Source organism: Podarcis vaucheri (genome assembly GCF_965113315.1).
Source record: "Podarcis vaucheri genome assembly, chromosome: 3".
NCBI classification, from domain to species: domain Eukaryota; kingdom Metazoa; phylum Chordata; class Lepidosauria; order Squamata; family Lacertidae; genus Podarcis; species Podarcis vaucheri.
This window is the reverse complement of record NC_138761.1, coordinates 73,129-101,033: the sequence shown is the minus strand read 5'-3', so window position 1 is coordinate 101,033 and position 27,905 is coordinate 73,129. Positions and strand designations below refer to the sequence as shown.

Genomic DNA, 27,905 nt, shown 5'->3' with positions numbered 1-27,905 from the left:
CTGAAGAACTCTCTGATGAAAACTTCAAGTTCCTCTGGATGGGTAAGAAAATGCTGGGGGGAGGAAGAACAATCCCAGAAGCTATGGAGAGGATGGATGAAAAGGAGATTTTGGACACCATCCTCCAACACCTCCAGACATCTCCCCAGGTGTGTGTGATGCAGGGTGGATTTGATTGAAATCAAATCAATTTAAAACATATTTTTACATTCTTGCTTGTATAATCTTAATATTTACAACCAGATGAAGGTTTCATTTTGGGAATAATAAATTTCCAGAGTAGTTTTTACTACTGATTTGGTTATACTGTTAGAAATGCATAGACAGATAATTATGAAATTATTGTGGGGTATAATAAGTTAACTGTGTACAGACGCTTCAGGTTACCGACTCCGCTAACCCAGAAATAGTACCTCGGGTTAAGAACTGCCATCGGCTCAGGGGCGAGAGGGGAAAAGCCGGGTGGATTACAGAGAGCCCCCAAAGATGGTGGGAAGCAGCAGTTCCTCAGCGGAGGAAGGAGAGGAGATGCAGGGGTCGGAGGAGGCAAGGCGGTGCCTGGACACCTTGCCTGAGCAAAGCGGGGAGGAGGGGGGTCCCCCATTACCCAAGCCTTCCTTGTGCAGTAGGCTTCCGCGCAGAGAGGGGAGGCGCAGACTGGGCGCCAAGAAATTACTCTGCTGGGGAAGGTTGAAGGGCCGCCCACTCTCAGATTCTGCCCGTGAATGAGCAAGACACGGAATAGAGGCGCTCTGCATTCTAAAAGTTTTGATCACTAAGAAGAAAGCTTGAAAACAGACTCTTGAGCCATATTGCCTGATTGCTCTCAAGCAACCAACCGATACCTCTAACAGTGGTGCTTCAGGTTAAGAACAGTTTCAGGTTAAGAGCAGATCTCCGGGACGAATTAAGTTCTTAACCTGAGGTACCATTGTATATTTGGACAACTTTTCTGCTGTACCTTATTGGAAGGAGAAAAATAATCATTTCCTTAATAAGAATTTAAACAATTTATTTAACTAAAACAATAACATTATAGCTTATATATCCATGATGTAGTTAAACATTTTTTAAAAATATTCTTAGACTAAATTTTAGCATATATGAAAAACTTAAAATAAATCCTTACTTCCCAGTGAATAGCCTCTGGACTATAATGCAACTTAAATAGAAAAATATATTCCGAAAGATTTTTCCTCTAAAAGCATTTTATTTTAGAAATCCAATTTAATTTTTTTAAAAAATGTGATTTAAATCAAAGAAATCCATTAAAAAAAATAATGGGTCATTGATTTTTATCCACCCTGGTCTGATGTTGCGCAGCGTGAACCAGGATTTCCCAACCTGGTGCCCTCTAAATGTTCTGGACCATATGCTGCCTGGGGCTGGTGGGAGCATGTAGAAGGGTTCAGGTTGAGGGGAACTGCCATTAACTATCACAGACAAAGGCAAACTTGGCCCTCCAGCTGCTTTGGGACTACAGCTCCCATCATCCCTAGCTAACAGGACCAGCAGGTCAGGGGTGATGGGCATTGGAGTCCCCAAACAGCTGGAGGGCTGTGTTTGCCTAGGCCTGAACTATTGGGAGCCCAGCTTGGAGGAAGGTCCTATTTGCACATGCAGGAGACGACTTTCCGCTGGTGAGAAGGAGTGGTAACCGCCAGTCTGGGGGGGCTTGAAAAGAGGACCAGGCAAACTTGGGGAAGCAGAGAAGACGATCAGTGCAGGATCTGTAGACCGGAAGAAGAACCAATCCATGAACTTGATTTGGTGGGGTGACTTGGACCCCAGGAAATGTTGCATGTTTTTTTCTTTATTCAGAAGCATTCCTGCCTCCAACAGTGGAGGAAGAGCAATTAGGACATGCTGAACTTGTCAACTTTCAAATTCCCCAAATGAGGAATACTAAAGAGTTGTAATAGGGACGCGGATGGCGCTGTGGGTTAAACCACTGTGCTGCTTGGGCTTGCCGATCGGAAGGTTGGCGGTTCGAATCCCTGCGATGGGGTGAGCTCCCGTTGTTCGGTCCAAGCTCCTGCCCACCTAGCAGTTCAAAAGCACATAGTGCAAGTAAATAAATAAATAAATAAATAATAATAATAATAATAATAATAATAATAATAATAATAATAATATATTTATATGCAATCCCTCCCCAGCCGAAGCCAGTACTGCTCCGGCTGGAAGGTAAACGGCATTTCCGTGTGCTGCTCTGGTTTCACCAGAAGCGACTTAGTCATGCTGGCCACATGACCTGGAAAAACTGTCTGCAGAAGCGGACAAATGCCGGCTCCCTCGGCCTTAAAGTGTTAATGGAAAAATCTGAGGGCTCTCTTGGACAAAACAAAGACACCAACCAGGATAACTTGGAGCAAAACAGCAGCCTGTAGGCTTGGCCTTTATTGAACTGTTGCAACAGGGTTCCCTTCCCTTGCAAGAGAGAGGAAAGACCCAGAACAATGGGCTGCAAGACCTTATAAAAACTTTTGAAATTCCCCTCCTCTAGCCCAAGCCCACCCCCAGAAACATCATGCATACATTACAGAAAGGAGGGGTTGACATCATGCATACATTACAGAAGGGGTTGACCTCATGCATACATTACAGAAAGGAGGGGTTGAGGGAGGAGTTGTGGAGGTAACCTGATTATCTTGTCACCTGGCTGGTTCCTCCTTTCCCCCTCCCCATGAGTACTTTCCAGGTGACAATGGGGAGTTTGCAGTTTCCTGCCCCCAGAGGGAAGATCTGATCATTGTCCTTTGTTTCAGTCTGTGGTGAATCCACTGTTCTTTGTGATTTTGATTGTCTTCTGTCTGGGATTATCAGGGTTGACATAGCAACTGGGCAGGGCTCCTGTGGATGTGCTGGGATGGTGAAGGGATTATGGCTGACCAGAAACCAAGCCACCCCCCTTTGATAGTCCTTGTCACATGGAGTAAAAAAAATGGAACAGTGCAAATCCGATGTATGGTTGATTTTCTATGAATTTATAACAGAAATATGGCGTATGTAGTGTGTGAGTGTGAGTGTGTGTGAAGTTTGTGCAAACAGAATGATTGGGGTGGGGGGTTCCTGCTACAGTTCCCCCCTTCGGAGATAAGATTGCAAAGGTGGCTACTTTGCAATCCTTTTCTCCGCACAATTTAAGGTGGTAAATAATAACCTGGAATTCTCCGTCCCAGATGTGTGTGTCCATGTGAACCTGAAAGGGACTTGGATATCATGCTACTTTAAGGATATTTGCATAGAAATATAATGGTGTAACAGTGCACATAGTTAGACATAGGATATCACGTAAATTAATATTTTGTTGCTCAGTTACTTGTGGTATTCTAGCACCTTGGAAGAAATATTTTCTCAATAGTGGTCTATGCTTTACATTTAGCAGGAAGGTCCACTAATGACTGCAAAGTGCAGTTTGCTTCCCCCCCCCCGCCATTTTTGTGTTCTCAGGTGTCAAGGTAGCTCTTCTGTGGTCTCACATCGGCATGGTGTCGCAGTAGTGGCAATCCCTGGTGAATCCACTTAGGGCTTTCATATTTATCATGTAGCCTGGCACCCACCACAGCTGGCACAGGTTTCGGACACGTCCTGAGAGAAATGTCTTTGCCTTGGCCAAAATCCATGGGATTTCTTATTATTATTACAGGCTCTGGTCTTGCAGTCCTGGGAAGTTGCTCACTTGCACTTTAAGGACCAAAAAGCTAATTGCAGCCTGGATACACTTGCCCAATTCAAACTGAGTCCAATTTGAATTTATGTGCCCATGGTTCTCAACCTTTCAAACCAGTCTGTTAAAGGAAAACCGTTCTTAAAAGGGCACTTTGTCCAAATAAGACAATTTAACTCTATAAGGGATTGTTCCTGCTAAACCAAAGCATGTGCACCTTCATGTATCTTATCAGCTTCTCTTTGGTAAAGCGAGTTTTAGCACATTTTAAAATGGGTAGGGAAGTTGGCAGAGTGCCAGGTGGAACAACGAAATGTGGTTATAAATTTATCTAATTCTAAACATTGGACTACATAATAGCCTGACCTATTAAAAAGCATAAAATGTATGAGAATCCTCCACTGGGGTGTAAGGAATAAGACATTAAACATAAAAACAATTACACACAAAATAGCCCCCCCACAAATAACACACTGTCAGACACATTTCAACATTCCTACATAATAACACGTAATACAAAACAAACTAATTAAATATCAGTTGCATATCTTGACACAATTGTGATCTTTTACGCATGTATCTTTTGAATCCTGGAGCACAGAGGCTTGAGGTTCAAGTGAAAAGATGTCCTTGCAAGTCAACTCCACCCCCCTTTGTCAGGCCCACTCCCCCGGCAGTCTATATCCTTTGAAAGAGATAGCTGTGGGCACTTGAAAACTCTGGTGTCTTGTTGCAGGTCTTGTGATGACGAAGAACTGAGTTGAGGGGTTGTTGCTGCTTTTCATCATTGCACATCTGTAGAAGTGATATCCTGTAAGGGGGCAGGGTTTTGGGGACTTAAAAACACAGTTAGACAAGGAAGGGGCAAAAGGCAAAAAGGATGTCCTCCAGTTTCCATGGGAAGCTGCAAATAATAACAATCTTAGCACATTAAGCATTTTATTCATTTCAATATTATTATCACATTTCCGCATAATTACTGTTATTATCTGCTAAGTTTGTTTGCTTTCCTTCACTTAGTTTTGTTGTTGTTGTTCTTTTCATATTATAAAATAAAAATTACTCACATGTATAGAAAGAGAACTGTAAAAAATACAAAGGTTAAAAAATACAAAGGAAAGCAAAAAATTAGATTACCAGTCAGATGAAAACAAACTTGACACAAAGACATCAGATTTAGAAAAGAATTATTATTAAATATATTATCAAAACCACGCAGATTACTACTAGACTGAAAAAAATGGGAAAACCATGGGGAAAAACTTTAAATTCACCATGTGCTATCTGATAAAAGAACTTCATGAAACTGACTTTCAACATGTGATGAACATGTCCCCAAAGTAGAACACACACACACAAAATCACCTATGAGGAACCAAAAATAAATAAATGCTAAGACACGCAATTAATAAGAAACTTGAAGTAACCTGAAGTAATCTGTTTTGGCATTTTAGCATCCCAAATGATGTGACAACATCAGCTGTAATGTTAATAGCGGAATACTGGGAAATGAGTTAATACCAAGAAAAATGAATGGCAATTTAAAGTTGTGCAGGTACCTTGCACTAGCCAAAATGACAGAATTAATAAGAAATGCTCAGGCAAAAAGGTAAACAAGTACCATTCCACAAACAATGTTTGGTTGTGCTTCGATTAACTTCATAGACATCATGGAGAAACGGATTAAATAAATGAAAACAGATTATTTGTAACTTTAAAAAAAGTGTCAAGGCCACAAAGAGATGGAAGTTACTAATATAGCAGGGATTCAGACTTGTTTCACAGAACAGAAAGTAAGTTGCTGTGGGAGGAAAAAGGGACAAACACTTTGTTATCGGGGTTCACATATCCTGTTAAAAGGGAAAATTATTTCATGTGAGAAGCTTGTCAGGAAATGCTGTTCCTAAAATTCCCATTGAGGGGGGGGAATGCTTTGATATTTACCTGTGAAAAGAATTTGGCATGTTAAGATTTGGAACCTGGAAAGCTCTTGACTTTTGATGCTCTTGACTTTTGATGGGCTAGGTTTTTTTTGTTTTGTTGTTGTTGTTGTTGTTGTTGTTTTTAGCCTTTTGTCTTAAGTAGCCCCTGGAGCAAAGACAGATTAAGGTTGATTTCCCTCAATGGTTCCAAGTTTTCTTTTACATTTGGAAGAAACCTCCTCTCCCCCCTTACAGTTCCCCCTTCCTCTCTCTCTCTTCTTTAGCTGATCTAGCCTCTGTGCATGTGCAGAGTTCATGTCTCAGCAAACCTTTTATACTATTGAAAATGTTGCATCCTTTGGCTAAATTACCATTTGAATAAGGGAAGGGAAGGGTAAGGAGTAGATTTTGAAAACAGGGTTTGATTTTAAACAAAAAAGAGAAACTCAGCAATTTAAGTATTCACCAAAACTAGCAATTTCAGCCCAAGCAAAAGAGACTGCTTCCTTTATGTACAGGAAAGGGCTAATATCCCTCTGGCCATTCGCGGAACAATCAACCGCTCTCTTATTTATGAGTAAAAATGGCCAGAGTTAGAATTCATAGGATTTTTTAACATTCTCAGTCATTTCAGCCTTACCATTTGCAGACAAATTTTACTGCCCTTTATTTACAGGATGGATGGTCAAGGCGCCTATGTATTCGTATGTGCTGAAACTTTGAGTTGACTTTGAAGTCTGATTTTTTTAAATAGTAGACAAAATGATAAACACTGTAATCACCCAAATGCTTGATGTTACCAGTTGTGCTCCAAAAAATAATGGCTTCATCTCGCACCTTTTAAAACTAAAAAGCAAAGCTAGGCTGAATTTCAACTCCATTACCACACCAGAATTTAGGAATTACCCTCCAATGCTTGCAGACACATGTCCTTCCACACAGCCACAAATCGGGAGAGTTGAAAGGGGACCCTGGGGTCATCTAGTCCAACCCTCCAAAATATAGGGTTCACAGCAAGATTTCGCAGCAAGATTTGTACTACCAAAGAGGCATACACATTTAAGTACAGATTTACAGCTGGGAAAGAAAACAAACATCTATGCTCATATCATTTACTAAGGAAAAGGAAAATAAAAGTGCATAACTTTACACAGAACCCTTTTTGCAGATCTTGAGATAGTTTGAGTGAGTTTGAAATGATATTTAAGGAAGACTGAAGTGAACAGTTTTCGTAAGATAGGGAGAGGATCTCTTATAAAGCACAGTTAAAGCAGCCCTAGATTTGATTTTTTTAAAGGGAATACACAAGTGTTGCCCCCCTCCCCTCTTTGCAGTTTCCTTTAAAGGAAGCTTACTCGGGAGTAAATTTACCTGGCACAGAAGGAAGAAGGGAGAAAACAACTGAAAGAGGCAGAATGAAACAAGGGGGGGGGGCGTTTTCTAACAAAAGAGGCCAGGGAGTCTTACAGAGACTGATATCAGGAGCCTTACAATAACTCTTCTGTCCAACCAAATCAAAGTTAAAACTGGACTCACATATTTTTTCTTAGAATGAACACCATACTTTTATAGGCATACGTTTAATGAAATACATACACTGCATTTTAGCTTGAGAGAGCAATTGGCTCAACTAGGCTTTTGCAGCAGAAACATTAGGGTAACTTCACCTTCCAAAATAGACTGGAGCAGAAGTGTACTCCCAAAAGTTACAACAAAACATCATTTACCATTAGACTTAAATCACCCTCCTCTCTTAAACTAGAGGAAGGAGGTGGGGTAATCCCCTTTCAGAACACAAGTAGCACGTATACAGGATTTTACCACTTGGGAGGAAAACTCTTTTAGAGCCTCTCTCAAGTAACAAACATTTGCACACTCCATTCTCCATTTTGTTTTGTTTAAGATTGATAAGGCGCAACATGGCTTCCTTAGATTTAAAATTTTGAAGCAAGCTTGCAATTTAAAACTATGTGCATTTAAGAACAGTCTGTGGACGCCAAGGCCAATGTAAATACAAACCCTTGAAATATTCCTGAATCTTTGAGTACATCTCTTATTCATTTATTTTATTTTATTTTATTTTATTTTATTTAAGAGAAACTAAGATCTCTAATGCGTGGGCTGTTATTATATCTACTGCCTTCTGAGCACCATTAAGTTTACAGTTTCATGTTCTAGCTCTAGGCTACAGTTTAACAACACAAACGTGACCATTTTCGCCCCTTTATTTTATTTCTATTTTTTCTCTAATTGGAGATGACAAGCTGGAGGGGCATATTAGAATCCTCTCTGGGGCAAAAAGACTTCATGGAAGCTTTGTTGCCAGGAGGAGTCCAGCTAGGGTGTTTAGTGAGCTCCCATTCTCTCATATGTTATTATTGGGCCTTTTTTTTCTTCCGTTAACGAAGTACGCTAAAGACAGAAAGAGTGGAAACACACACACAAGGGAGGAAAGGCAATGGGAAAGAAAGGGGGGACAGAAAAAAATATCCTTTCAGTACTCAAAGTACCCTTGACTAACACAATTCCTACATATCTACAAGCTACAAACTCATTTCAAGAAATCTTATACATGAACTCAAACTCCAGCCACGGGACTCCTTGCCCGAGAAAACTTCAGCCACGGGACTCCTTGCCCGAGAAAACTCCAGCCACGGGACTCCTTGCCCGAGAAAACTCCAGCCACGGGACTCCTTGCCCGAGAAAACTTCAGCCACGGGACTCCTTGCCCGAGAAAACTTCAGCCACAAAACTAAAATTCCTTTTCCTCAGTGCTGCTTCACAAGACTAATCCTAGTGTGGGGCCCCACTTTGTGAACCGCCCCTTCTACCCTCCACAACAGCCTCCTGCCTAGCCTTTGAGACTAAGTTTGGGCTCCCTACTAGACGCCTGCGCTGTGCAGTGCCAGATTGGGGGTCCGAGAAAACAAAGTTTTGAAAGGGGAGCAAACGACCTTGCGTTCTCACATACCCAGGTCATCCCTAACAAAGGTCGCCAGGCAGGAGGGGAAGCTTCATTTGCATAGTTAGGGTAGGTGGAGAGTAAGAGAATACTTGAAAGACTCCTCTGGACGACTCCGAGAGAGGGATGTCAGAGAAAAACAGTAAAGAGCCACGCTTTCCCGGACTCAATTCCAAGACGGAAAACGGGGGAGAAAAGGGATAGAGAGATCAAGACGTCCCTGGACGACTCCGAGAGGTAACGCCGGAAAACAGCAAAAGGTACCACAATTTCCCCAGCCAAGCACCGTGTAAGAATTTGTGGGGAGAGAAAGGGAAAGGTTTTGACGTTTCTAGACGACTCCGAGAGATAACGTCAGACAGAAAAGTTCCGTGATTTCCCTGGCCACTTTCCGAAGGGGAAAATCGGGGGAGAAAAGGGGAGAGAGAGAACGTACCCGGCCGACTCCGAAGGGTAACGTCAGAAATGAAAGAAGGAAAGTATGGCTGTCGTGGGGACATTACTTTTCCACCCCCCCCCAATGTATTTACTTCAAACCATACTCACGTTCGAAGATGTCCCCCCGCAGATCCCAGGATCCTTTTCCCTTAGCCGGCTTGACCTCGCCTTTGCTCCCCTGGTTGAGCTTTTGGTGACGATTGATTACTGCCCGCAAAGAGGAGGCAGGGAGAGGAAGAAGGATCTCTGGGCTAAGGTTGCCCAGTGGCGCCTGATCCCCTCTATCTCCCTCCTCACCTCTGCAGGAGAACCAAGTGTCCCTGAGCGCGGTCGCCAACTGTTAACGGAAAAATCCGAGGGCTCTCTTGGACAAAACAAAGACACCAACCAGGATAACTTGGAGCAAAACAGCAGCCTGTAGGCTTGGCCTTTATTGAACTGTTGCAACAGGGTATTCCCTTCACTTGCAAGAGAGAGGAAAGACCCAGAACAATGGGCTGCAAGACCTTATAAAAACTTTTGAAATTCCCCTCCTCTAGCTCAAGCCCACCCCCAGAAACATCATGCATACATTTCAGAAAGGAGGGGTTGACATCATGCATACGTTACAGAAAGGGTTGACATCATGCATACATTACAGAAAGGAGGGGTTGAGGGAGGAGTTGTGGTGGTAACCTGAGTGTCCTGTCACCTGGCTGGTTCCTCCTTTCCCCCTCCCCATGCGTCACTTCCAGGAGACAGAGGGGAGTTTGCAGTTTCCTGCCCCCAGGGGGAAGATCTGATCATTGTCCTTTGTTCCAGTCCGTGCTGAATCCACTCCCATATGCAAGTTCTTTGTGATCCTGATTGTCTTCTGTCTGGGATCATCAGGGTTGGCATAGCAACTGGGCAGGGCTCCTGTGGATGTGCTGGGATGGTGAAGGGATTATGGCTGACCAGAAACCAAGCCACCCCCCTTTGATAGTCCTTGTCACATGGAGTAAAAAAAATGGAACAGTGCAAATCCGATGTATGGTTGATTTTCTATGAATTTATAACAGAAATATGGCGTATGTAGTGTGTGAGTGTGAGTGTGTGTGAAGTTTGTGCAAACAGAATGATTGGGGTGGGGGGTTCCTGCTACAAAAGCGAGATGAGCTTTAAGCCCAGAGTCATTTGCGACTGGACCTAATTGTCAGGGGTCCCTTTACCTTTACCTTTAAAGAGTTGTAACATGACTTGGGAATTCAGAAGATGTGTAAAATTGCATACAAATCATTAAAACAATTGCCTAGTACTTGCAATCTATTATTATTATTTAGTATTACCCGACATTTTCAGATGCTAAAATTGAAATTCTTTGGTTTTCCAAAAGCAGTTGATGTAGCTGGTGGGGTCTCCTCCCTGTGACTCACCCAAACCTTCCCCGACCCTTAGAATGCCCTCTATAGATATTATGGACTCAAGCTGCGGGAATCCAGGAGCGCAGAGACAGTCCACCAGTACCTGCACTTACTCCTGAGGTTGGCTCTCGAAGAGGAAGCAGACAGAGAGGTGAGTGAATGTGTGGGACTGGGACTGCGCTCACACGGAGACTCTCCACCTCCAGCAGTGTCCTGGAAGAGCCTCCTCCTTCTGAACCCTCCTGCTTCAAGCGCCTCCCCAGGCTGCTCCCCAGTGTCCCACCACCACAATCCAGGGTCCCCCACTCTTACTCATCCAGCCAGTCCCTGACATTACCCCACAGACCCCACCAGCCCTCTGTCCTGATTTCCGGATTGGTCTCTGCTCGTGCCCACCCGGTCACCCCCTCAAAGGAGGAACAGTTTTTCAGCATTCAACATATCTGGGGCAGATTTGTTTAGTTTTGGGTTCGATCAGAGCAGCCAACAAGTGGCCCTCAATGCCTTTCTTGGCAGCCCTCAGCAACCTTGGAGGCACCCCTACACACCTGTAGGCCTTGCACCGCCTTCCCAAAGCTGGGTAAGGAGGTGCTGGGCTTGGGGAAGGAGGCAGGTGTGATCTGTCAGGGTCCTAGAGTCCTCAGTTAGCTCTTTCCCACCTTTGGCAAGAAGGTGGGAAGGCGCTAGGTCCCACCAGAACCTCATGCCTCCTTCCCAAAACCCAGCGCCTCACCTGCCTACCTTTGGGAAGGCAGCATGCAGGCCGGGGCGTGTGTGTCAAATGTTGGCCTTGCTCCCCTCTCCCACATGACAAGTCAGTGTGCACCCCACAGGTTCTGTGCTGAACTACTCTTGTGGCCCACTTGGTATGAGAAATTGGAGCACCCTGGTTTAGATGGTGCATATTCCTGCTCTGGCGCCTTTGGGTGAGGGGTGGATTACAAATACTTCCAGTGTATAAATGATGCATTTTAATGTAGTTGGGTGTTTAATGAAGCCAAGAACTGTATCACAAGATTCGAAAATGTCAGAATGCAAGGCATCCTTGCATTGCAAGCTGCACATGAGTCTGGGAGGTGTGGTCTGGTCAGTTCACATCAGAATCCACAGAAATATCGTTCTTCAAACCACCCCTATTATTATCCAGGATGAAAGAATCTGTTCAAATTGGTTCTCTAAGTGTCTCATTTCCCCACTCTCAAATTTGGTTCCCCACATTTTGCAGCAATCTGCTTACAGAATCACATTGATCCTCCATCCCTCATGATCAGCTTAGCTTAATGGTTGCCATCAATTTCATTTTAATTGATTTTAATTAATTTTTATAATGAAATGTTTTTAGAATGTTGTACTATTTTATTGTTGTTAGCCGCCCTGAGCCCGGCTTTGGCTGGGGAGGGTGGGATATAAATAAAATTTATTATTATTATCACTAATTGCAATCAAGAAAACGACATGTTTGACGTGCCTCATTCTCTCTAGGGAATTTCTGAGGCTATTGGTGTGGCTTCAAGCACCCATATTTCCCAGGTGCTGAGGGCAGTGCGGGATTTTGGCCGCGCGGCCATTGCAAGGAAGACTGAGACGTCTGAGGTAAGTGAGGAAGGAGCATAGCAAGAGTGTAGGTCAGCCATCCCCAGCCTGGCGCCCCTTCCCCATCCGCCTGTTTTGAATTGGAACTCCCATCAGCCCCTGACAGCATGGCCAATGGTTAGACGAAGGTCCTGGCAAATTGGATCCTTAGCAGCTATTTACATCCACACCAAAGCATGTGAAGCAGCCTCTGGGTTCCTCTGATCTAGGAAAACAGAGCTGTGTTGGAGAAGAACAAATCCTGCCCCATTTCCAAATATGCTCTTTTTCAAGGGATGGGATCCTTACCATTCCAAAAAGGCAATTAGATCTGCTCATCCTCTCAGTATGGAAGCCAGACAACTTCCTCTGTGGGTATGTCTCAGTCATCCTTCTGAAGTGGGCTCCAGCAGTCCTGTCTCTGTGGCTCCAGATCCTAGATCTGATCTGATCCCTTGGCTCAGTCAGTCAGTCAAACGGAATCGTTAGAAACCATTGGTCATCCCCAGAGTACATGCAATACAAAAGTACACTGGCCCATGTTTTTAGGTTGGTTGTCAGATGGTTGGTTGGCATTTCCTCAATAGTGGAAGCTAATGGGGGACCCCAAGGGTCATCTAGTCCAACCCCCTCCAATGCAGGAATCTCAGCTCAAGCATCCCTGAGAGATGGCCATCCAACCTCCAACGGAGAGTCCACAACCTCCCAAGGGAGAGTGTTGTGCTGTCAGAAAGCTTTGAATGAAGAACCTCTTAGAGTTTGGAAGAGGGGACACCACTCCAACTGAGGGGAGGGAGCAGAAACCAAGAGAGAAGGCAGTCGGCAGGCTGGGAGAGGCAGAGAGAAAGAGGGGAGAGGTTTCAGCTGCATCCCGGGGCAGGGCAGCTGCCAAATTTGCTCTCGTGCAAGGGTTCTTCTGCTTACGGGAGTGCCTGCTGGCCCCATTCAACTATGTTCTAGAGTAGACCCATTGAATTTAATGAAGATGACTAAGTTAGGCCCATTCATTTCAACAGGTCTACTTGAAGCAAAGCATAGTTGAGTGTCACTCTCTGTGTTCACCTCCATATATTTGTCAATTAAGCAAATTATTACAAAGGCATAGTAACTGCGTGCGGATCTAACAGTTCCATAACCTGAGGGGGCCTTGGGGTCATGTGCCCCCGACTCTCCAATTCTCCAACCCAGCTGGAAGGGGATCAGAACCTTTTCCTTCCACTTTCAGTTAACTTCCCTCAAGCTTCCGGTCTCCTTTTTGCAACTGTGCTAGAGGAGAAGGGAGCAGGAGCCGATGAGTCCAAGGCTCATTCACACAATAATAAACCATGGTTTATCACAGAGGTAACCAAAATGGTGCCCTTCAGATGCTACAGACTGCAACTCCCATCCCTCCTGACCACTGGCCATGCTGGCTGAGGCTGATGGGAGCTAGAGGCCAACCTATGTTGATGCCCTCTGAACTCTCTTGTGCTCTGCCATCCAAGAGAAATGAAACCCAGGAGTGTGGTACCCCTGGATTTTTGCTGTGAGTTGGGAAATGACCAAGGAAATTTCCCAACCCTCACTATGGAGAAGATGAGCAGATCCACCCAGTTCATTTTAATTTTAAAAAAGCAGCTCCCATGGAAAAGAGCACCAGTGGTCAGTCTACCCTACACTGTCCTGTACTTTCTCCCTGGTTGACTGACCAAACCCAAAGAGAACACCTTCATGGTTCCTCGTCATCCTGGGGAAAAATTGACCAGTGGGGTGTCACAGGGTTCTGTCCTGGGCCCGTTGTTGTTCCACGTTTTTTTAAAAAATAAATGACTTGGATGAAGGAATTGAGGGGATGCTCATCAAATTTGCAGATGACACCAAACTGGGAAGGGTAGCCAATGCCACAGAAGACAGAATCGGGATTCAAGATAACCTTAACAGATTGGAGAACTGGGCCCAAACTAACAAAATGAAATTCAGTAGGGTCAAATGTCAGGCTCTACATTTAGGCAGGAAGAACCCGATGCACATATATAGGATGGGGGAGCCCTGGCTTGCCAGCAGTTTGAGTTTCCTGGAAGAAAAAAAAAATACAAAATTTGTAAGTCTGCACAACAACTTGTTGTTGTTGCTTAGTCGTTTAGTCGTGTCCGACTCTTCATGACCCCCTGGACCAGAGCACGCCAGGCACTCCTGTCTTCCACTGCCTCCCGCAGCTTGGTCAAACTCATGGCTGGTAGCTTCGAGAACACTGTCCAGCCATCTCGTCCTCTGCCGTCCCCTTCTCCTTGTGCCCTCCACCTTTCGCACAACAACTTACTGACTACTAATATTTTCCCAGCTGCTAAAAGGTCCCAACTAAATGGTGATTTGTCTCCAATTGCACTTAAGGTTCCCAAACTCACTTTCCCCATTCTTTCCCTCCAGAATACTAGCGAGACCAATGCCAGTATCACCGCCATCCTTTGCTGCGGGCAAATGGCATTTGGGGCACGGCAGGATGAGCTCCCCCTTTTCATAGACCTAATAACACAGGAGCTCCTCTTCCAATTCCAGAACAGCAGGAAGGTATGGCTCTGATTATCACACGGACTCCTGTTGTTTGTTCTCTCAGCTATACCATACTTTTCCGTGTATAAGACAAGGTGTTTTTTATTATTATTAAAAAATGATGTTTAAAAATGAGGGTCATCTTATACACAGATAGTGCATAGGGGGGACATGGGTTTGGTTGCCGCTGCAAGCCGGAGATAGTCAGTGGCTATTGTGCGTGTTATTGGTGGCTGCGGCAAGGGGTGGTATTGACTGGCTGTCGCTGCGGAAATTGGGAAGGCGATTGGCAGTTTCTGCTGGCGAGGGACAGACAATAGGTGGGTTTTGTGACGTGTGTAAGTGGCAGCATAGGTCCAGCGGGTGAGCAATTTTTGGAATCCCCTCCACCCAAATAGCTGAACAACTGTGGGTAATCCTCCCTTCCAAAAGCTCAGCAACTCTGGGCAATCCCCCCCCCCATTTTCTTAATTGGGAGTCCCCCCTAACAGGGGGTGTCTTATACATGAAAAAATACGGTACATCCTGCCTTTCTCCTGTCATATTACTCCAGGAGGTGTGCAACCATTTCCCCCGTGGTCACCATCCAGGCACTGAGCAGACCTTGCACCACATTGCCTTCAGACTGTGCCCTAGGGCAGGGTCTTTGGCTTCATCCACCGAAGGCTGGTAGACTGGGGTGTATACTGGCTCCACCCTTAGGACCAGATGGGGCATTACAGTGGTACCTTGGTTCTCAAACTTGATCCATTCTGAAACCAAAGTGTTCCAAACCAAGGCACGCTTTCCCATAGAAAGTAATGCAAAATGGATTAATTCTTTCCAGACTTTTTAAAAAGAAACCCTAAAACAGCAATTCAACATGAATTTAACTATCTAACAAGACCATTTATGGGTTAGGGTTAGGGTAAGGATTAGAATTAGGGTTAGGGTCAGTGTGGCTTTATGTTTCCTTGTGATTTTGATTCAAACTCAATTTTATAAAATCCCTTCTCCTTTCAGAACGAGGATTTGAAGAAGAGCTTTATGAAGGCAGCAACTCTAATAACCCAGGCGCTTGTGCAATCGACTGTGGGACATGTCACCTTCCCCCACAAAGAGGAGCTCACCTTCTGCATCATAGTGAGTAAAAAGAAAAAGAAAAAAAGAGGGGGAATCTCCTGGGGTTTCTTTTCAGAGCATTTTTTCTTAGAAATAGCTGTGTAGGTCTAGCTCTGGGTTGCATGTTCTGACCATCTGGCCCCAAACCATTTCTGGGTGGTCACGTTCTGCTGCAGCTCAAGTTTCCAAACCCTCTTGAAAGGCAGCCCTCCATTGTGGCAACCTCAGCAGGCTGTCACCAGCGCCTAAGGAAAAGAGGCTAGGTTCTCCCCGGAGGAGAGGGCTGTCGAGGGCTCCCAGCCATTATTACTATGTTCGACCTCCACAGAGGAAGGAAGCCATGTTTCTGCATATAGTTGCTGGAAGCCGTAGGCGGGGAGAGGGCTCTTGGGCTCCTGGTCTGCTCCCTGGACTAGATGGGCCCTTGGCCTGGTCCAGAAGGCTGGTCTTCTGCTCTTCTTATGGGGTAGAGCTCTGCCCAGGAGAAAAAGGGATCTTATTCCCAGATCCAGGAAGCCCACTCTTCTCCTCTAGGAGGACCCACTTGCCAATTGCAAAGAAGTTGTCAAGTGGGCTGGATAGAGAGCACACCTCAGGGCTTGGTGTGGTGGCGGCGGCAGGGATGGCGCCTCCAGTTCCCTGACATGCTGTGTGCTTCCCCACCACAGGAGGTTATCAAAGAGGAGCCAGTGGCATCACTCACCATCCTGCACCAGGCAATGGAAAACATCACTCGCCTGACGTAAGTACGGCCAGGCACAGTACATATTTCTTCACCAGGTTTATGGACTGCTGGGTGCTGATCCTTTCCTCTCCCCTTCTTTCTCTTCTCAGTGCCTTAAGACCATGCATGGGCCCCCTGCTCCGGGCTCAGCTGATCAAAAACACCATCCGGAAGGTCTTCAAATTGCCATCCTTTCAGGTTACGAAGATCAAAGCTGGGAGCTCTGTGCCACCAACGCAGAGCCAGGTGACTGGACCTTCTGCTTCTGGAGGAAAATGGGGTTGCCAGGTTAAAGGATTTGAGGGCAAAGAGTCTGAGCCGTGTAAGCCGCAAAGAATGCTGCCTGAGACACTTGACCCATCACAATGATGTAACAGCCAGAGACTTGGGGTGTATATTTTTGATTTTAATCATGTTTCCATATTTATTGCATTTCACCTTTGCTAGAATGCATCCACGTATGATTCCTGCATGCCTGCATTTTGTGACTCTCATGCCTCCCTCCTACGCTGCATTTAATTTAATTTGTTTGCTTGTTTGTTTATATGCTGCCCATCTGACTGGGTTACTCTAGCCACTCTGGGCGGCTTCCAACAAATTAAAACACAGCCAGATGTCAAATATTTAAAACTTCCCTATGCAGGGCTGCCTTCAGATGTCTTCAGACGGAAGTATAATGATGTATCTCTCTGACATCTGATAGGAGGGTGTTCCACGGGGTGGGCCCCACCACCAAGGCGGCCCTCTGCCTTGGAACACCCCAAGGAAGTTGAGCCCAGTGTGGAGTCCTGTATCTTTATATCGCATGACCTGTAACCTTACATACATCAAGAAACGTTTGATGTTTATGACTCTCTGTGTGCCGTGCTTGAACCCCTGCATAAGCTTTGTTACAAATTTGGGCTAGAAGGCTCCAGAGCATATGGGATTTCCATGGGGGTCTTCAGCTTCTAAGTGCTTTTGCTTCTCTCCTTCCAGGACTGTTATCAACAAACTGTGTACATCTGGCTCAACATGCTCACCAGCTTGCTGTCGGAGGCCCCCTCTCTGGAGACGCTGCAGGAGATATTAGTGGTAAGGGAGCCCCCAAGGTGTCAGAGCAGGGGGAAGCAGCAGCTCCCATGCCGGAGGACAGACCCTCTTGAAATGATTGCACGGGGGGCATCTGTGGCCAACTCGCTGGTTGTGGGTGCTGATGGTCAAGTGGGCCTCTGTTCTGCTAGCAATGCTTGTGCAAGGCACACAAGATATGTCCTCTGCTGATGGCGTATGGGGAAGGGCCGTGGCTCGGGACAGAGCATCTGTCTTGCATGCCCAAGGTCCCCCGTTCAGTCCTCAGCATCTCCAGGTGGGGCTGGGAAAAGGCTCTCTGCCTGAAAGCCCAAAGGGCCAACTGCCAGTCCTCATTACCTGTGGATCAATGGCTGGGCTTAGTCTAAGGATGCTTCCTGCATTCCATTGCTATGGCTGTGGTGAGGTGTATGTTGTATTGTTGCAATTATCACACACACAAACACACAAATGACAGATTGCAGGGCGGTTCACAACATAAAAATACAAAATCAGAACAGAAAATGCATAATAAAACAAAAGCAACCCAAGAGCCAATTAATATCTAATTCTACTAATGCTTTTTTTTAAACGGCTTCTTTTTTCTGTGTCTTTAGTTGTTCTTGTTTTGTTTGTAAGCTGCCTCGAGTCCCTGTCTGGGAAAGAGGTGGGGTATTATTATTATTATTAATAATAATAATAATAAACAAATTGCAGCAAACTTTCTCCTTTACAAAACAACCCCTTTTTGCAATTTGTCCCCTCTATGATGCTTTGTGAATTTGCAAACCTGGATTAAGGGTTGTCCTTCCATGTGATGACGATGATTTCTCTCTCACAGCACACAAATGGCTGGATTGACTCCACAAAAATCAGTGAGAGGCAAAGAGCAGTCAAGACCACCAACGTACTCATAAAATATGCCTCCGAGCATTTGGACTTTGATGTGAGTGACCAAGGCTTAATGCTGCAATTTCAAATCATATTGCGTTGGAAAGTTCAGGTGTGAACTAGATGAAAGCTGTATGGCATGGCCATCCCAGGGAAAGGTGCCAGCCAGTGCTATTTTTCTAGAAAAAGAGGTGCCAGGACTCACCATGAACTCACCTCCCTCCTTCTCTTATAATGGCAAGAGTGCCCACCTGAGAGGTGGCAGTGTTAGCTATTTGCAGTCTAGTAGCACGGCAGAGAGCTTGCTGGGGAGACCATGCATTAAAGAGGGACTCAAAAATAACTTAAACAAGGTTTTAATAACAAAAACAAAAACTCCTAAATACACCAACAACAAACCAGACCCAACCACCAACCCATCCCCCAGGGTAACGGAAGAGCTAGGTGCTGCTCCTTATATACGACACCCAAATGCTGACACAGCTTAATCAATACAACTCAGCACCTGCTATGTTTCACAGCTGTAAAGCTGGGTCTCGTTATTTTGCTCTGGCCCTTGCTCTGGCCCCTTAAAGACATACACAACTGGTGGAACAATGATGAACCTTTACATTTAAAATAAAAAAATTCCTTCCAGTAGCACCTTAAAGACCAACTAAGTTAGTTCTTGGTATGAGCTTTCGTGTGCATGCAGTGTATCTGAAGAAGTGTGCATGCACACGAAAGCTCATACCAAGAACTAACTTAGTTGGTCTTTAAGATGCTACTGGAAGGAATTTTTTTATTTTGACTATGGCAGACCAACACGGCTACCTATCTACTACTTTACATTTAAAGAAACCATTCAACATTTCCCCTGCGGTTCATCATTGTGGAACAAAATCGTAAAGCATATTTTGTACATGTCTTTCATGAGTAACCTTTGGAAGTGCTTTAGTAAAAATGTCTGCAATTTGATTGTCACCTGGAACATATTGAAATACAACCATTTCATCAACAATTAGTTTCTTTACAAATTCTAAACGTAATTGTCAGAGTTGCTCCCCGATCCTAGCTCACAGAGGATCACGCTAGCCAGCGATAATTAAGTAAAGTCTTTATTGAGTTACAGTTTCCATTCTCAAGCTGCTGCGTGCAACTCTACGTCTTATGTCTAGATCGGCGAAGCTCCGTCTGAGTCTCCGCCCCTTGTGCACCAACTTAATATCCTAGCCCTGCTCCACCTTTTCCACCTGACTGTTCTCCTCTGCTCCTGAACCCCTGACAGTAATCTTAAGACTCTAGTGCGCTGCGTATTGGTCTCTGAACATAGGAAAGCGAGTCCACTCTGGGAATCAAGGTAAACTTTTACTGGTAGTGTTACTTGCATCTGTAGGTCTGCGAATACTTGCAGATACCATTCTACATCACGAGTGGCCTGAACGCATGCACATAATTCACTCTCTGTTGTGGAGAGACAAATAATGGTTTGTGTCTGGGACTTCCATTCAAATGGACAACCGTTATAACAAAACACCATACCAGACACATCCCTGCAATTATTTTGTTCCACTGCATGAGATGCATCGCAGAAAATTTCAAAACCTTTGTCAATACATGATGTAAACTGCAACCTATAATGTTTGGTATGTTTAAGGTACACTACCACTCTCTTAAGAGCAGAGAAACATTGCGTAGTGGGCTTTTCCACAAATTTTGCCAGAAAGTGAAAGGCATAAGTTATATCTGGCCTTGAGATTCTTTGAATGAAATTTAGCTTGCCTATAGCAGAACGATACAAAGTTTTGTTAGGAAATGGCTTATCTTCACCTGTAAAGGTGAAACCACACACCATAGGCGTATCCTTCCCATTTGCATTTTCTTAAACCCATTTTGAATCAATAAGTCTCATATCTGGGGTTTGTGGTACAAGAGACCAGGTGTTATGCTCTTTTAAAGAAGCTATCTCAGAGTTGATAGCTTTATACCAATTTACAACTTGGTGCTTAGGTAAATTCTGAACATCATTGTAGCTTTTTGGCTCAAAAACCGCCTTATTGGCATACACAGTATTTAAATGTTCATCTGCAATGGATGTGCAGTCCTTTTGCAAAATGTCCCTGCTTATTGCAGAACCAATAACGCTTTGCAGCTTTAAATGCAGCCGTATCACCACAAGTTTGCATATGGCGTTCCTCATTGTTTCTGGAAACAGGAGTGCTTATGGCACAAGCCTCCCTTCTATCCAACTCGCCCATTAATCTTGCCGTTACCCCTTCCACAGTTAATTGTGCTGGTGGAACGGCAGATATCTGGCTAGCTACACCATCAAAGTCCTCATTAAGGGAACAAAGAATGATAAAAACATACTGAATATCAGGTATCTCCATGTCCCTTTGAATTAATTTGCAGCGTATTGCCTCCAGACATCTCAAGTGTGCTGCCAAATCACCACCAGGCTGCAACTTGGTCTGGTACAGCTGCTTGAAAAACATCAATGCAGACGCTGACTCTTTTCTAATATGCACTGCTGCAAGACTGTCCCACATTTCTTTGGCAGTTTTCTTATTTCTTATATAGACTACTTGCTGGTCGCTAACTGCCAAATTAATTATTGCCCTGGCTTTTGCATCTCCTTTCAACCAAGCATTAGTTACAGGGTCAGGAGGGTCATCAGTTACATAGGTCCATACTTCTCTTTTTTTAAAAAAGTAATATTTATTAAAGTTTCAAAAGGTACAAAAAACAAAACAAAAAGACAAAGAAAAACACAGAAAATTCCACCTTTAAAATCTCATTTTCAATAACTTCTTTTCACAACTTCCCCTCACCTCCCCTTCTTGTATTCCAGATCCAATTATTTGTTCAATAAGTTTTTATCCCTAATGTCTTAACCTTAATTTGTTAGTGTGTTTATTTGTATTAGATTTTAACCCTTAATTCATTATTATATTTAGTTCAGTTTATAAATCAACTTTTAATTTATATACCTTAATCATATGTAAAAAACTTTTTCTAAGGTTGACCCTATTTCCCTTCCACGAATTCCCCATTCTTATAATGATAAACAACATGAAATTTGACACAGCATAAAAAAGATCAGGCCCCCTTTGGATTTCCAAACCCCACCCTTCTCTCCCCGGTTTCAATCCCAAACCGTAGTCCATTTAGTCCATCTATTTAGCCTGGTGACCTTACGTCCGAGGCTCTCAAATCTCTCTCAGTCCCTTTCACCCGGCTTCTTTGAAAGTCCCTTATGATTGACACCCAAACTCGAAGGGGCACTCTCTCTATAATGTCCATGATCCTTCCAGCCAAGCCTACTTGTTTAAAGGTGGAGCTCAAGCTCTGTTTCTTAAATCCATGTGTCCCAAAGACTCCAGCTTCCACCTTGGTCGAGCTTGAAACCATCTTGACAGGCCTCCGGCTATCGTTTACCTTCTGTGACGTTTCGGCCGCCCCTCCTTTCTGCTCCTCCTGTTCAGCAAGTATCTTTTCCTCCTCTTCAGTCTTTGGTTTCTTTTCTTGTCCAGCTGCCTGTGTTTTGAACATCAAGTCTTTTTCCAGCTCAGAAGGTATATTTACTGTTGACTTCGGTTTTGTAGGACTTGTAGACAAAACATGGCCTTGCTCATACATCTTTCGCAGCTTTCCCATGAGAAAGACGACCTCATCCAGATCTGCCAGAATTTTCCGACCTATTTCCATTCTTGTAATGTCCGTGAATCCCCTCTAGAGGGATTCTGGTTACTTAGTATTCCTTTCACTTCCAATCCAAGAGTCAAATTTATTTGTATCAATCGTTCTTTACTTTCAATACCTTGTAATGATATGACCGGCTAAACCAAAACTTTCAGTTTTTTTCGACTTTGACAGCTAATTTGACAGCTGTCAAAATCTTCTGTAAACCCTCAGCAGGCTCCTTTCACGGGTTACTCCCGGTCTCGGGAAAAGTGGCACTTAATCAAAGCAAATAAACTCTTGTCCTCCAGCACAGTAACTTAGACTTTTAAATCCGTGGAAATTAATAACTTTTATCCAATCAGGGGAAAAAACAGCTCTTCTCTCAACCTTAGTTGGCAAATCCTTGCTTTAAACTGTTTACAATGGGGGGGGGGAGACGGACTTCCTCTTTGCACCTCCCCCGCTCGTGCCAGATCCACAAAAAAAGAATAATTTTAGTCCAATTTCCAAATTACTCACGGGTTGTTGTTCTTGATTTTGAGTCCAAATTTTTTTAAAGGAAGATGTCAGCGCTCTCCGACAAATGGCATGCGGCTTCGCTCGGCAGGGGAAGCAGTAGACTCACAGCACCGCGCCACTCCCCGTCCCCCGTTCCGTAGCCTTTAAAAAGGCTCCTTCGCGGGTTGGGAGGGCGCTAACGGTGCCCACCGAGTCACCATGTCCACGGGCATCCGCGCCCGTGGTTTTTAAGGGTCCCCGCGTCGCCGGCGCGGCAAGACCCAGCCCCTGTCGAGCAGATTCCCTCCGGAGCTCGGAGGGAATCCGCCATTAGCCGATTGCGCTAACCCGGAAGTCCATAGGTCCATACTTCTCTAGAGGTCAAAAGCGCCTCCACCCGAAAAGACCATAAACTATAGTTCTCATCTGTTAGCTGTGGGAACACCAGAGCCTTCTCGGCTTCTGGAACCTGGTCAACCATTCTGGAACTCTTCCAGACCCACAGAAACTACACTAACAGGAGAAGGAGTTTTCAAACCTTTCTCAGAGTCCAAAAATATGCAGTCATCCACTCAGCAGCTGGGCCCATAACCAAAGATGTTAGCTATTTGCAGTATAGTAGCACTGCAGAGAGCTTGCTGGGGAGACCATGCATTAAAAAGGGACTCAAAAATAACTTAAACAAGGTTTTAATAACAAAAACAAAAATTCCTTATACACTAAATACATCATCATCATCAACAAAACAACAACAACAACAACAACAACAACAACAACAACAACAACAACAACAACAACATCTTTATTGTCATTGCCCCCTCTCGGGGACAACGAAATTACTTGGCTGCTCCATCCACCCAGGTAGGGCACTCCACACAAAATCAAAACAACTATAAAAACACTAATTAAAACAATACAGTATAATACAGCAAGGAAGATTAGATGACTTTCAAAGTCCAGGCTTCCCATTCAGGGCCGAGATCGCTCTGGAGAAGAAGCTGTTCTTAAGACGGCTCGTTCTTGTCTTCATCGTCCTGTATCTCCATCCCGACGGCAGGAGCTTGAAGAGACAGTGACCAGGATGCGATGGATCTTTTACTATGTCCAGTGCCTTCCTATGGCACCTTGTGGCATAAATCTGCTCTAAGGTGGAGAGTGGGCAGCCAACAATGCTCTCTGCTGCCTTAACAACTCTGCACAACCCCAACCTGTCCTGGGTAGTACAGCTTCCGTACCACACACATAAGCCATAAGTGAGCACGCTCTCAATGGCACAGTGATAGAAGGCAAGCAGCAGTTTCTGCGGAAGATGGTTTTTCCTTAGAATTCTCAAAAAGTACCGTCTCTGCTGCGCCTTCTTCACAAGCCCCCTTGTGTTGACACTCCAGGACAGATCAACAACAAACCAGACCCAACCACCAACCCATCCCCCAGGGTAATGGGAGAGCTAGGTGCTGCTCCTTATATACTACACCCAAATGCTGACACAGCCATTCAACATTCAACCCTTCAACAGCCAGAACTGAGTTCCAGTGAGTTCTGGCTGGGGAAAAAGCCCTGGGGCAAGCCTAGGGTGGGCCACCTAAGCACAGCTCTCTTGCCCTGCGCCCCTCTGCCACCTTTGCCGACTGAAAGCATGCCAGATGGTTTTCTCTTGCTGGGCTCTGTGGGACGAGGGCTGACTGTGCATCTCTCTCTCTCCACCTCCTAGGTATCCCAGGATTTCCCCCTTCTTGGGCGGCTGGTGGCGCTCTTGTCCCTTCACCTCACAGACAACGTGAAGGAGATTGGCCTGCAGTCAGCGGAGGCCTTGTACCATCTCCATTACATCATGATAGCCAAAATGGGTGAGGGCGATGCTGGGAAATGGCTTGTTTCTTGTAAGCCGCAGGGTGGGAGGTCTGTAGCCCTCCAGAGGCTGCTCCAACTCCCATCATCCCTGAGTGTTGCCCATGCTGGCTGCTGCTGGGGTTGATCAGGGAGTTCAGGAGGGCCAGAATTCGTGCCAGCACTGGCCTAACGCCAACACCCTGTTGGCCAGAGACGAGAGGGCAGTCTTGGGGGAGGGATTCACTGCTGAAGAACATCAGAAAAGCCTTCTGGCCCAGCCCAGTCCAGCATCCTGTTCCCACAGGGGTTGACCAGATGCCTGTGGGAATCCAGCAAGCAGAATTCAAGCTCTTTCTACTCCTGTACTTTGCTGCCTCTGACCATGGAGGCAGAGCATAGCCATCCTGGCTAATAGCCATGGGTAGCCTTCTCTTCCATGAATTTGCCTCATCTTCTTTGAAAGCCATCTTGGTCCGTGGCCATCAGTGCCTCCTGTGGCAGGGAGTTCCAGAGTTTAGCTGTGCACTGCAAGAAGAAGGACCATCCTGAAACTTCAGTTTCATTGGAGGTCCAGTTGTTCTCATGTTCTGACGGTGAGAGAGAAAGCTTTCTCTCTCCACTTTCTCCATGCCATACATTGTGTCTCCTCTTCCTCGCCATTTTTCTAAACGGAACCCCCCCCCCCCAAATGCTGCAACCAGCTCCACAAGCACCCCAGTCCTTTTGGTTGCCCCCTTCTGAACCTTTTCCCCAGTTCTGAATTATAATTTTTGAGGTGAAATCAATAATTGTTTTTGTTGGTCCCAGTGGGAAAACTGGAGGTTTTGAGCAGGGAGCACTAATGCTGGTTTCTTTTGCATGCATATTCCAAAACCCAACGCTGCTTAGGTAAGGAACTGGCGAAGAGGGGGAATAAAAATAAGAAAGGCAACATGGTCAGATGGGTCCGAGAAGACTTCTTCATCCCTGGGCCCTCCCTCTTCCACTACAACATCGCAAAAGTGGCCAAGGTAGGGGTGGCTTTTTGTACTCTTTATTGCTAAGACCGCAGCCACTCCCAGTTAGCAAAGATTTGCTCATTCGGGCCATTGGGGCCCTGCCCCACCAACTTCAGCCTGCCCTCAGGCAGCCCACGCCTTCTAGGGATGAGGGAGAGATTCAGAGCAGTTCACACTGGAAGCCAAACTATCAAATCGAGGCTTTCAGAAACAATAGGAGAACTGAAACACAACCCGCCTTTGAAATTCACATGTCCTTGAATTTCGCAATGCCAAACAGTGTGTAAAAAAATACATGCGCGAGCTATTAGTGTAAATAACATTCAGAAATGCATTGTATTAGAATCAATTGCTCAAAGACAAGTGCCCGGTAGCCTGAACTGCATGCAGAATTCTACTTCTTGACATTCTGCCAGGTGCTGGGAGACCTGGGGTTCAGATCCCCACTCAGCCCTGAAACTCACAAGTCAGTCACAGTCTCTCAGTCTAACCTGCCTCGTGAGACTAAAACGGGGAGGAGAGAGAACCATGCATGGGCTCCTCAGGGCGGAAAAAGAATAGGGAAAGCGGACTCATTCGGAGCATCTTTCACGAGGCACGGCCAAGCCAGTGAACTATGCCAACCTTGTGGTGGGTGTTTTTGTTGTATATTAAGAACTAAGCACACAGCCGGCAGGTTCCCACCCAGTCTGTTTGGCATTGGTTATATAACGGATAGCCACTATTATTCACCCTCTCTGTTCCTGCGAGAATTTTTTTTAAATTTTCTAGTCTGATTTTAGATTGAACCTCTTCATGTTCCAATGTCATAACCAATTTAAGATGTGGATCGAAAATAGCAAGGCGTCACCTGACTTTTAGTTTTGTTTGTTGTAAAATCTTTCAGCTACTTAAATAAACACATAAATAGAATCACTGAATTGTAGAGTTGGAAGGGACGCGGGGGTCACTTAGTTCAACCCTCTCAAGGCAGAGTGGAGATGTCTTTCACTTGGTTTGTGAAGGCACCCTTGGACTACTGAAACGTGGTCAGAGTGTGGAGCAGAAGAAAACTCCCTCTTCTTTCTTCTCTGTGCCAGGCTTTTGGGGAGCACCTCACGCCCAGCCAGATCAACGAAGTCGTGTTGAAGGCGATTGACAACCTGACAGTGGAAGACAGAGCCGTCTCTCAGGCTGCAGGAAAGCTCCTAAGATCCTTCCTTGAGGAATGTGGAATGGAAATGGAAAGCGTAAGGCTCAAAACGGAGGCAGGGGGAGCGGGTTTCTTCTAAATTAAACATTCTCTTCGGACTTAGAATTAGCTTCTTTCTGGGAAGTAAGAAGGCATTGTGTGGGAAGTAAGAAGAGCCAGTGTGGTGTAGTGGTTAAGAGCGGTAGTCTCGTAATCTGGGGAACCGGGTTCGCTTCCCCGCTCCTCCACATGCAGCTGCTGGGTGACCTTGGGCCAGTCACACTTCTCTGAAGTCTCTCAGCCCCACTCACCTCACAGAGTGTTTGTTGTGGGGGAGGAAGGGAAAGGAGATTGTTAGCCACTTTGAGACTCCTTCGGGTAGTGATAAAGCGGGATATCAAATCCAAATTCTTCTTCTTCTTCAATTTCCGTGTCTGTGGCTCGCGCCTCTGTTTCCATCCTGCTGCAGTTCGGCATCCAAAAATCAAACACCCTGTTTTTCATCTCGCTGTCTGCTTTGGCAGTATTTTAATTACATTATTCCACCCTGTTCATTTCAGTGCAAAGGAAACACAATATGGGCAACACTGAGGTCAATTAATAAAACTTTGCTATGATCAAAATGATACCCTCCCAAAACTAACCTACCTATTCCAAACCCTCCCAATCTGGATTCCCCCAACACAACTCCGCAGAGGGCAGAGAAAACTACACTCTTTTATCTTCTCACATAAAAAAACAAAAATAAGCCCCAAATACCTGACCTCCCCACCTCAGAAGGAGGATGGGGAATCCCCAACATAGAAGCATATTACATTGCCAGCCAAATACTCCATATAATCCCATATATACTAGAAGATGAGACAAAACAATGGGTACACCTAGAGAGGGACATAATTGAAAATACCAACCCCATCCCCACTAACCCCCCTGCCCTACCACCCATTATTCCACCATGCAGCACAAAACCTCCAGATAAAAACCTGGCAAACCAAAGGCTTATATCGCCTAATAGACTTCTGTAAAAATAACAAACCTTTGTCAACACAAGAAATACAAGACAAACTAGAAGACACCCAAATGCCCTGGTTAACACATCCCCAATTACATGCCCTCTTAAACAATCCAACAATAAAATCAGCAGCAACTAGGCCCCTGATAACCTTTGAAAACCTCCTCCTAGCAACAAAGGGAAACGGTAAAGGGATGGTATCCGCAATATACAAAATACTACTCCAAAATCCCACAAACCCCCTAGACGGAATAAAAAAACAATGGGAGAATGACATAGGCTATGAGATTAACCCCACTCAATGGATCAGAATGTGGTCTAAACCCCCCCTTTAAATCCACACCAACGAAAAGAACTCACTCTGAAACTCACCTACAGGTGGTACCTAAGACCAAGAAAACTAGCGCTAATATGCCCAGGAACCTCACCAAAATGCTGGAGAGGGTGCACCTCCACAGGCACATACCTCCACATGTGGTGGGAGTGCCCCCA

The 27,905-nt window shown here is 45.1% G+C and overlaps 1 protein-coding gene across 1 annotated transcript; it reads left to right on the top strand.

Annotated features, from left to right (window-relative positions):
- Positions 1-51: 51 nt before the first annotated feature.
- LOC309529998 (maestro heat-like repeat family member 5) lies at positions 52-27,335 on the top strand. Its single transcript, XM_082218455.1, has 10 exons — positions 52-149; positions 10,409-10,525; positions 11,857-11,967; positions 14,353-14,493; positions 15,478-15,597; positions 17,279-17,374; positions 18,192-18,296; positions 24,114-24,249; positions 25,121-25,242; positions 26,310-27,335. Exons 1-10 carry the CDS (start codon positions 84-86, stop codon positions 26,499-26,501), a joined length of 1,206 nt encoding a protein of 401 aa, XP_082074581.1. The 5' UTR covers positions 52-83; the 3' UTR covers positions 26,502-27,335.
- Positions 27,336-27,905: the final 570 nt, after the last annotated feature.

What these genes read in the sequence shown, in the direction of transcription:
- LOC309529998 (XM_082218455.1), top strand. Translation starts at nt 84, where the DNA reads ATGGAGAGGATGGATGAAAAGGAGATTTTGGACACCATCCTCCAACAC. An exon ending in ACCTCCAGACATCTCCCCAG is followed by an intron (nt 150 to 10,408) that starts GTGTGTGTGATG and finishes CCCGACCCTTAG; the next exon opens with AATGCCCTCTATAGATATTA. An exon ending in AATTCCAGAACAGCAGGAAG is followed by an intron (nt 14,494 to 15,477) that starts GTATGGCTCTGA and finishes TTCTCCTTTCAG; the next exon opens with AACGAGGATTTGAAGAAGAG.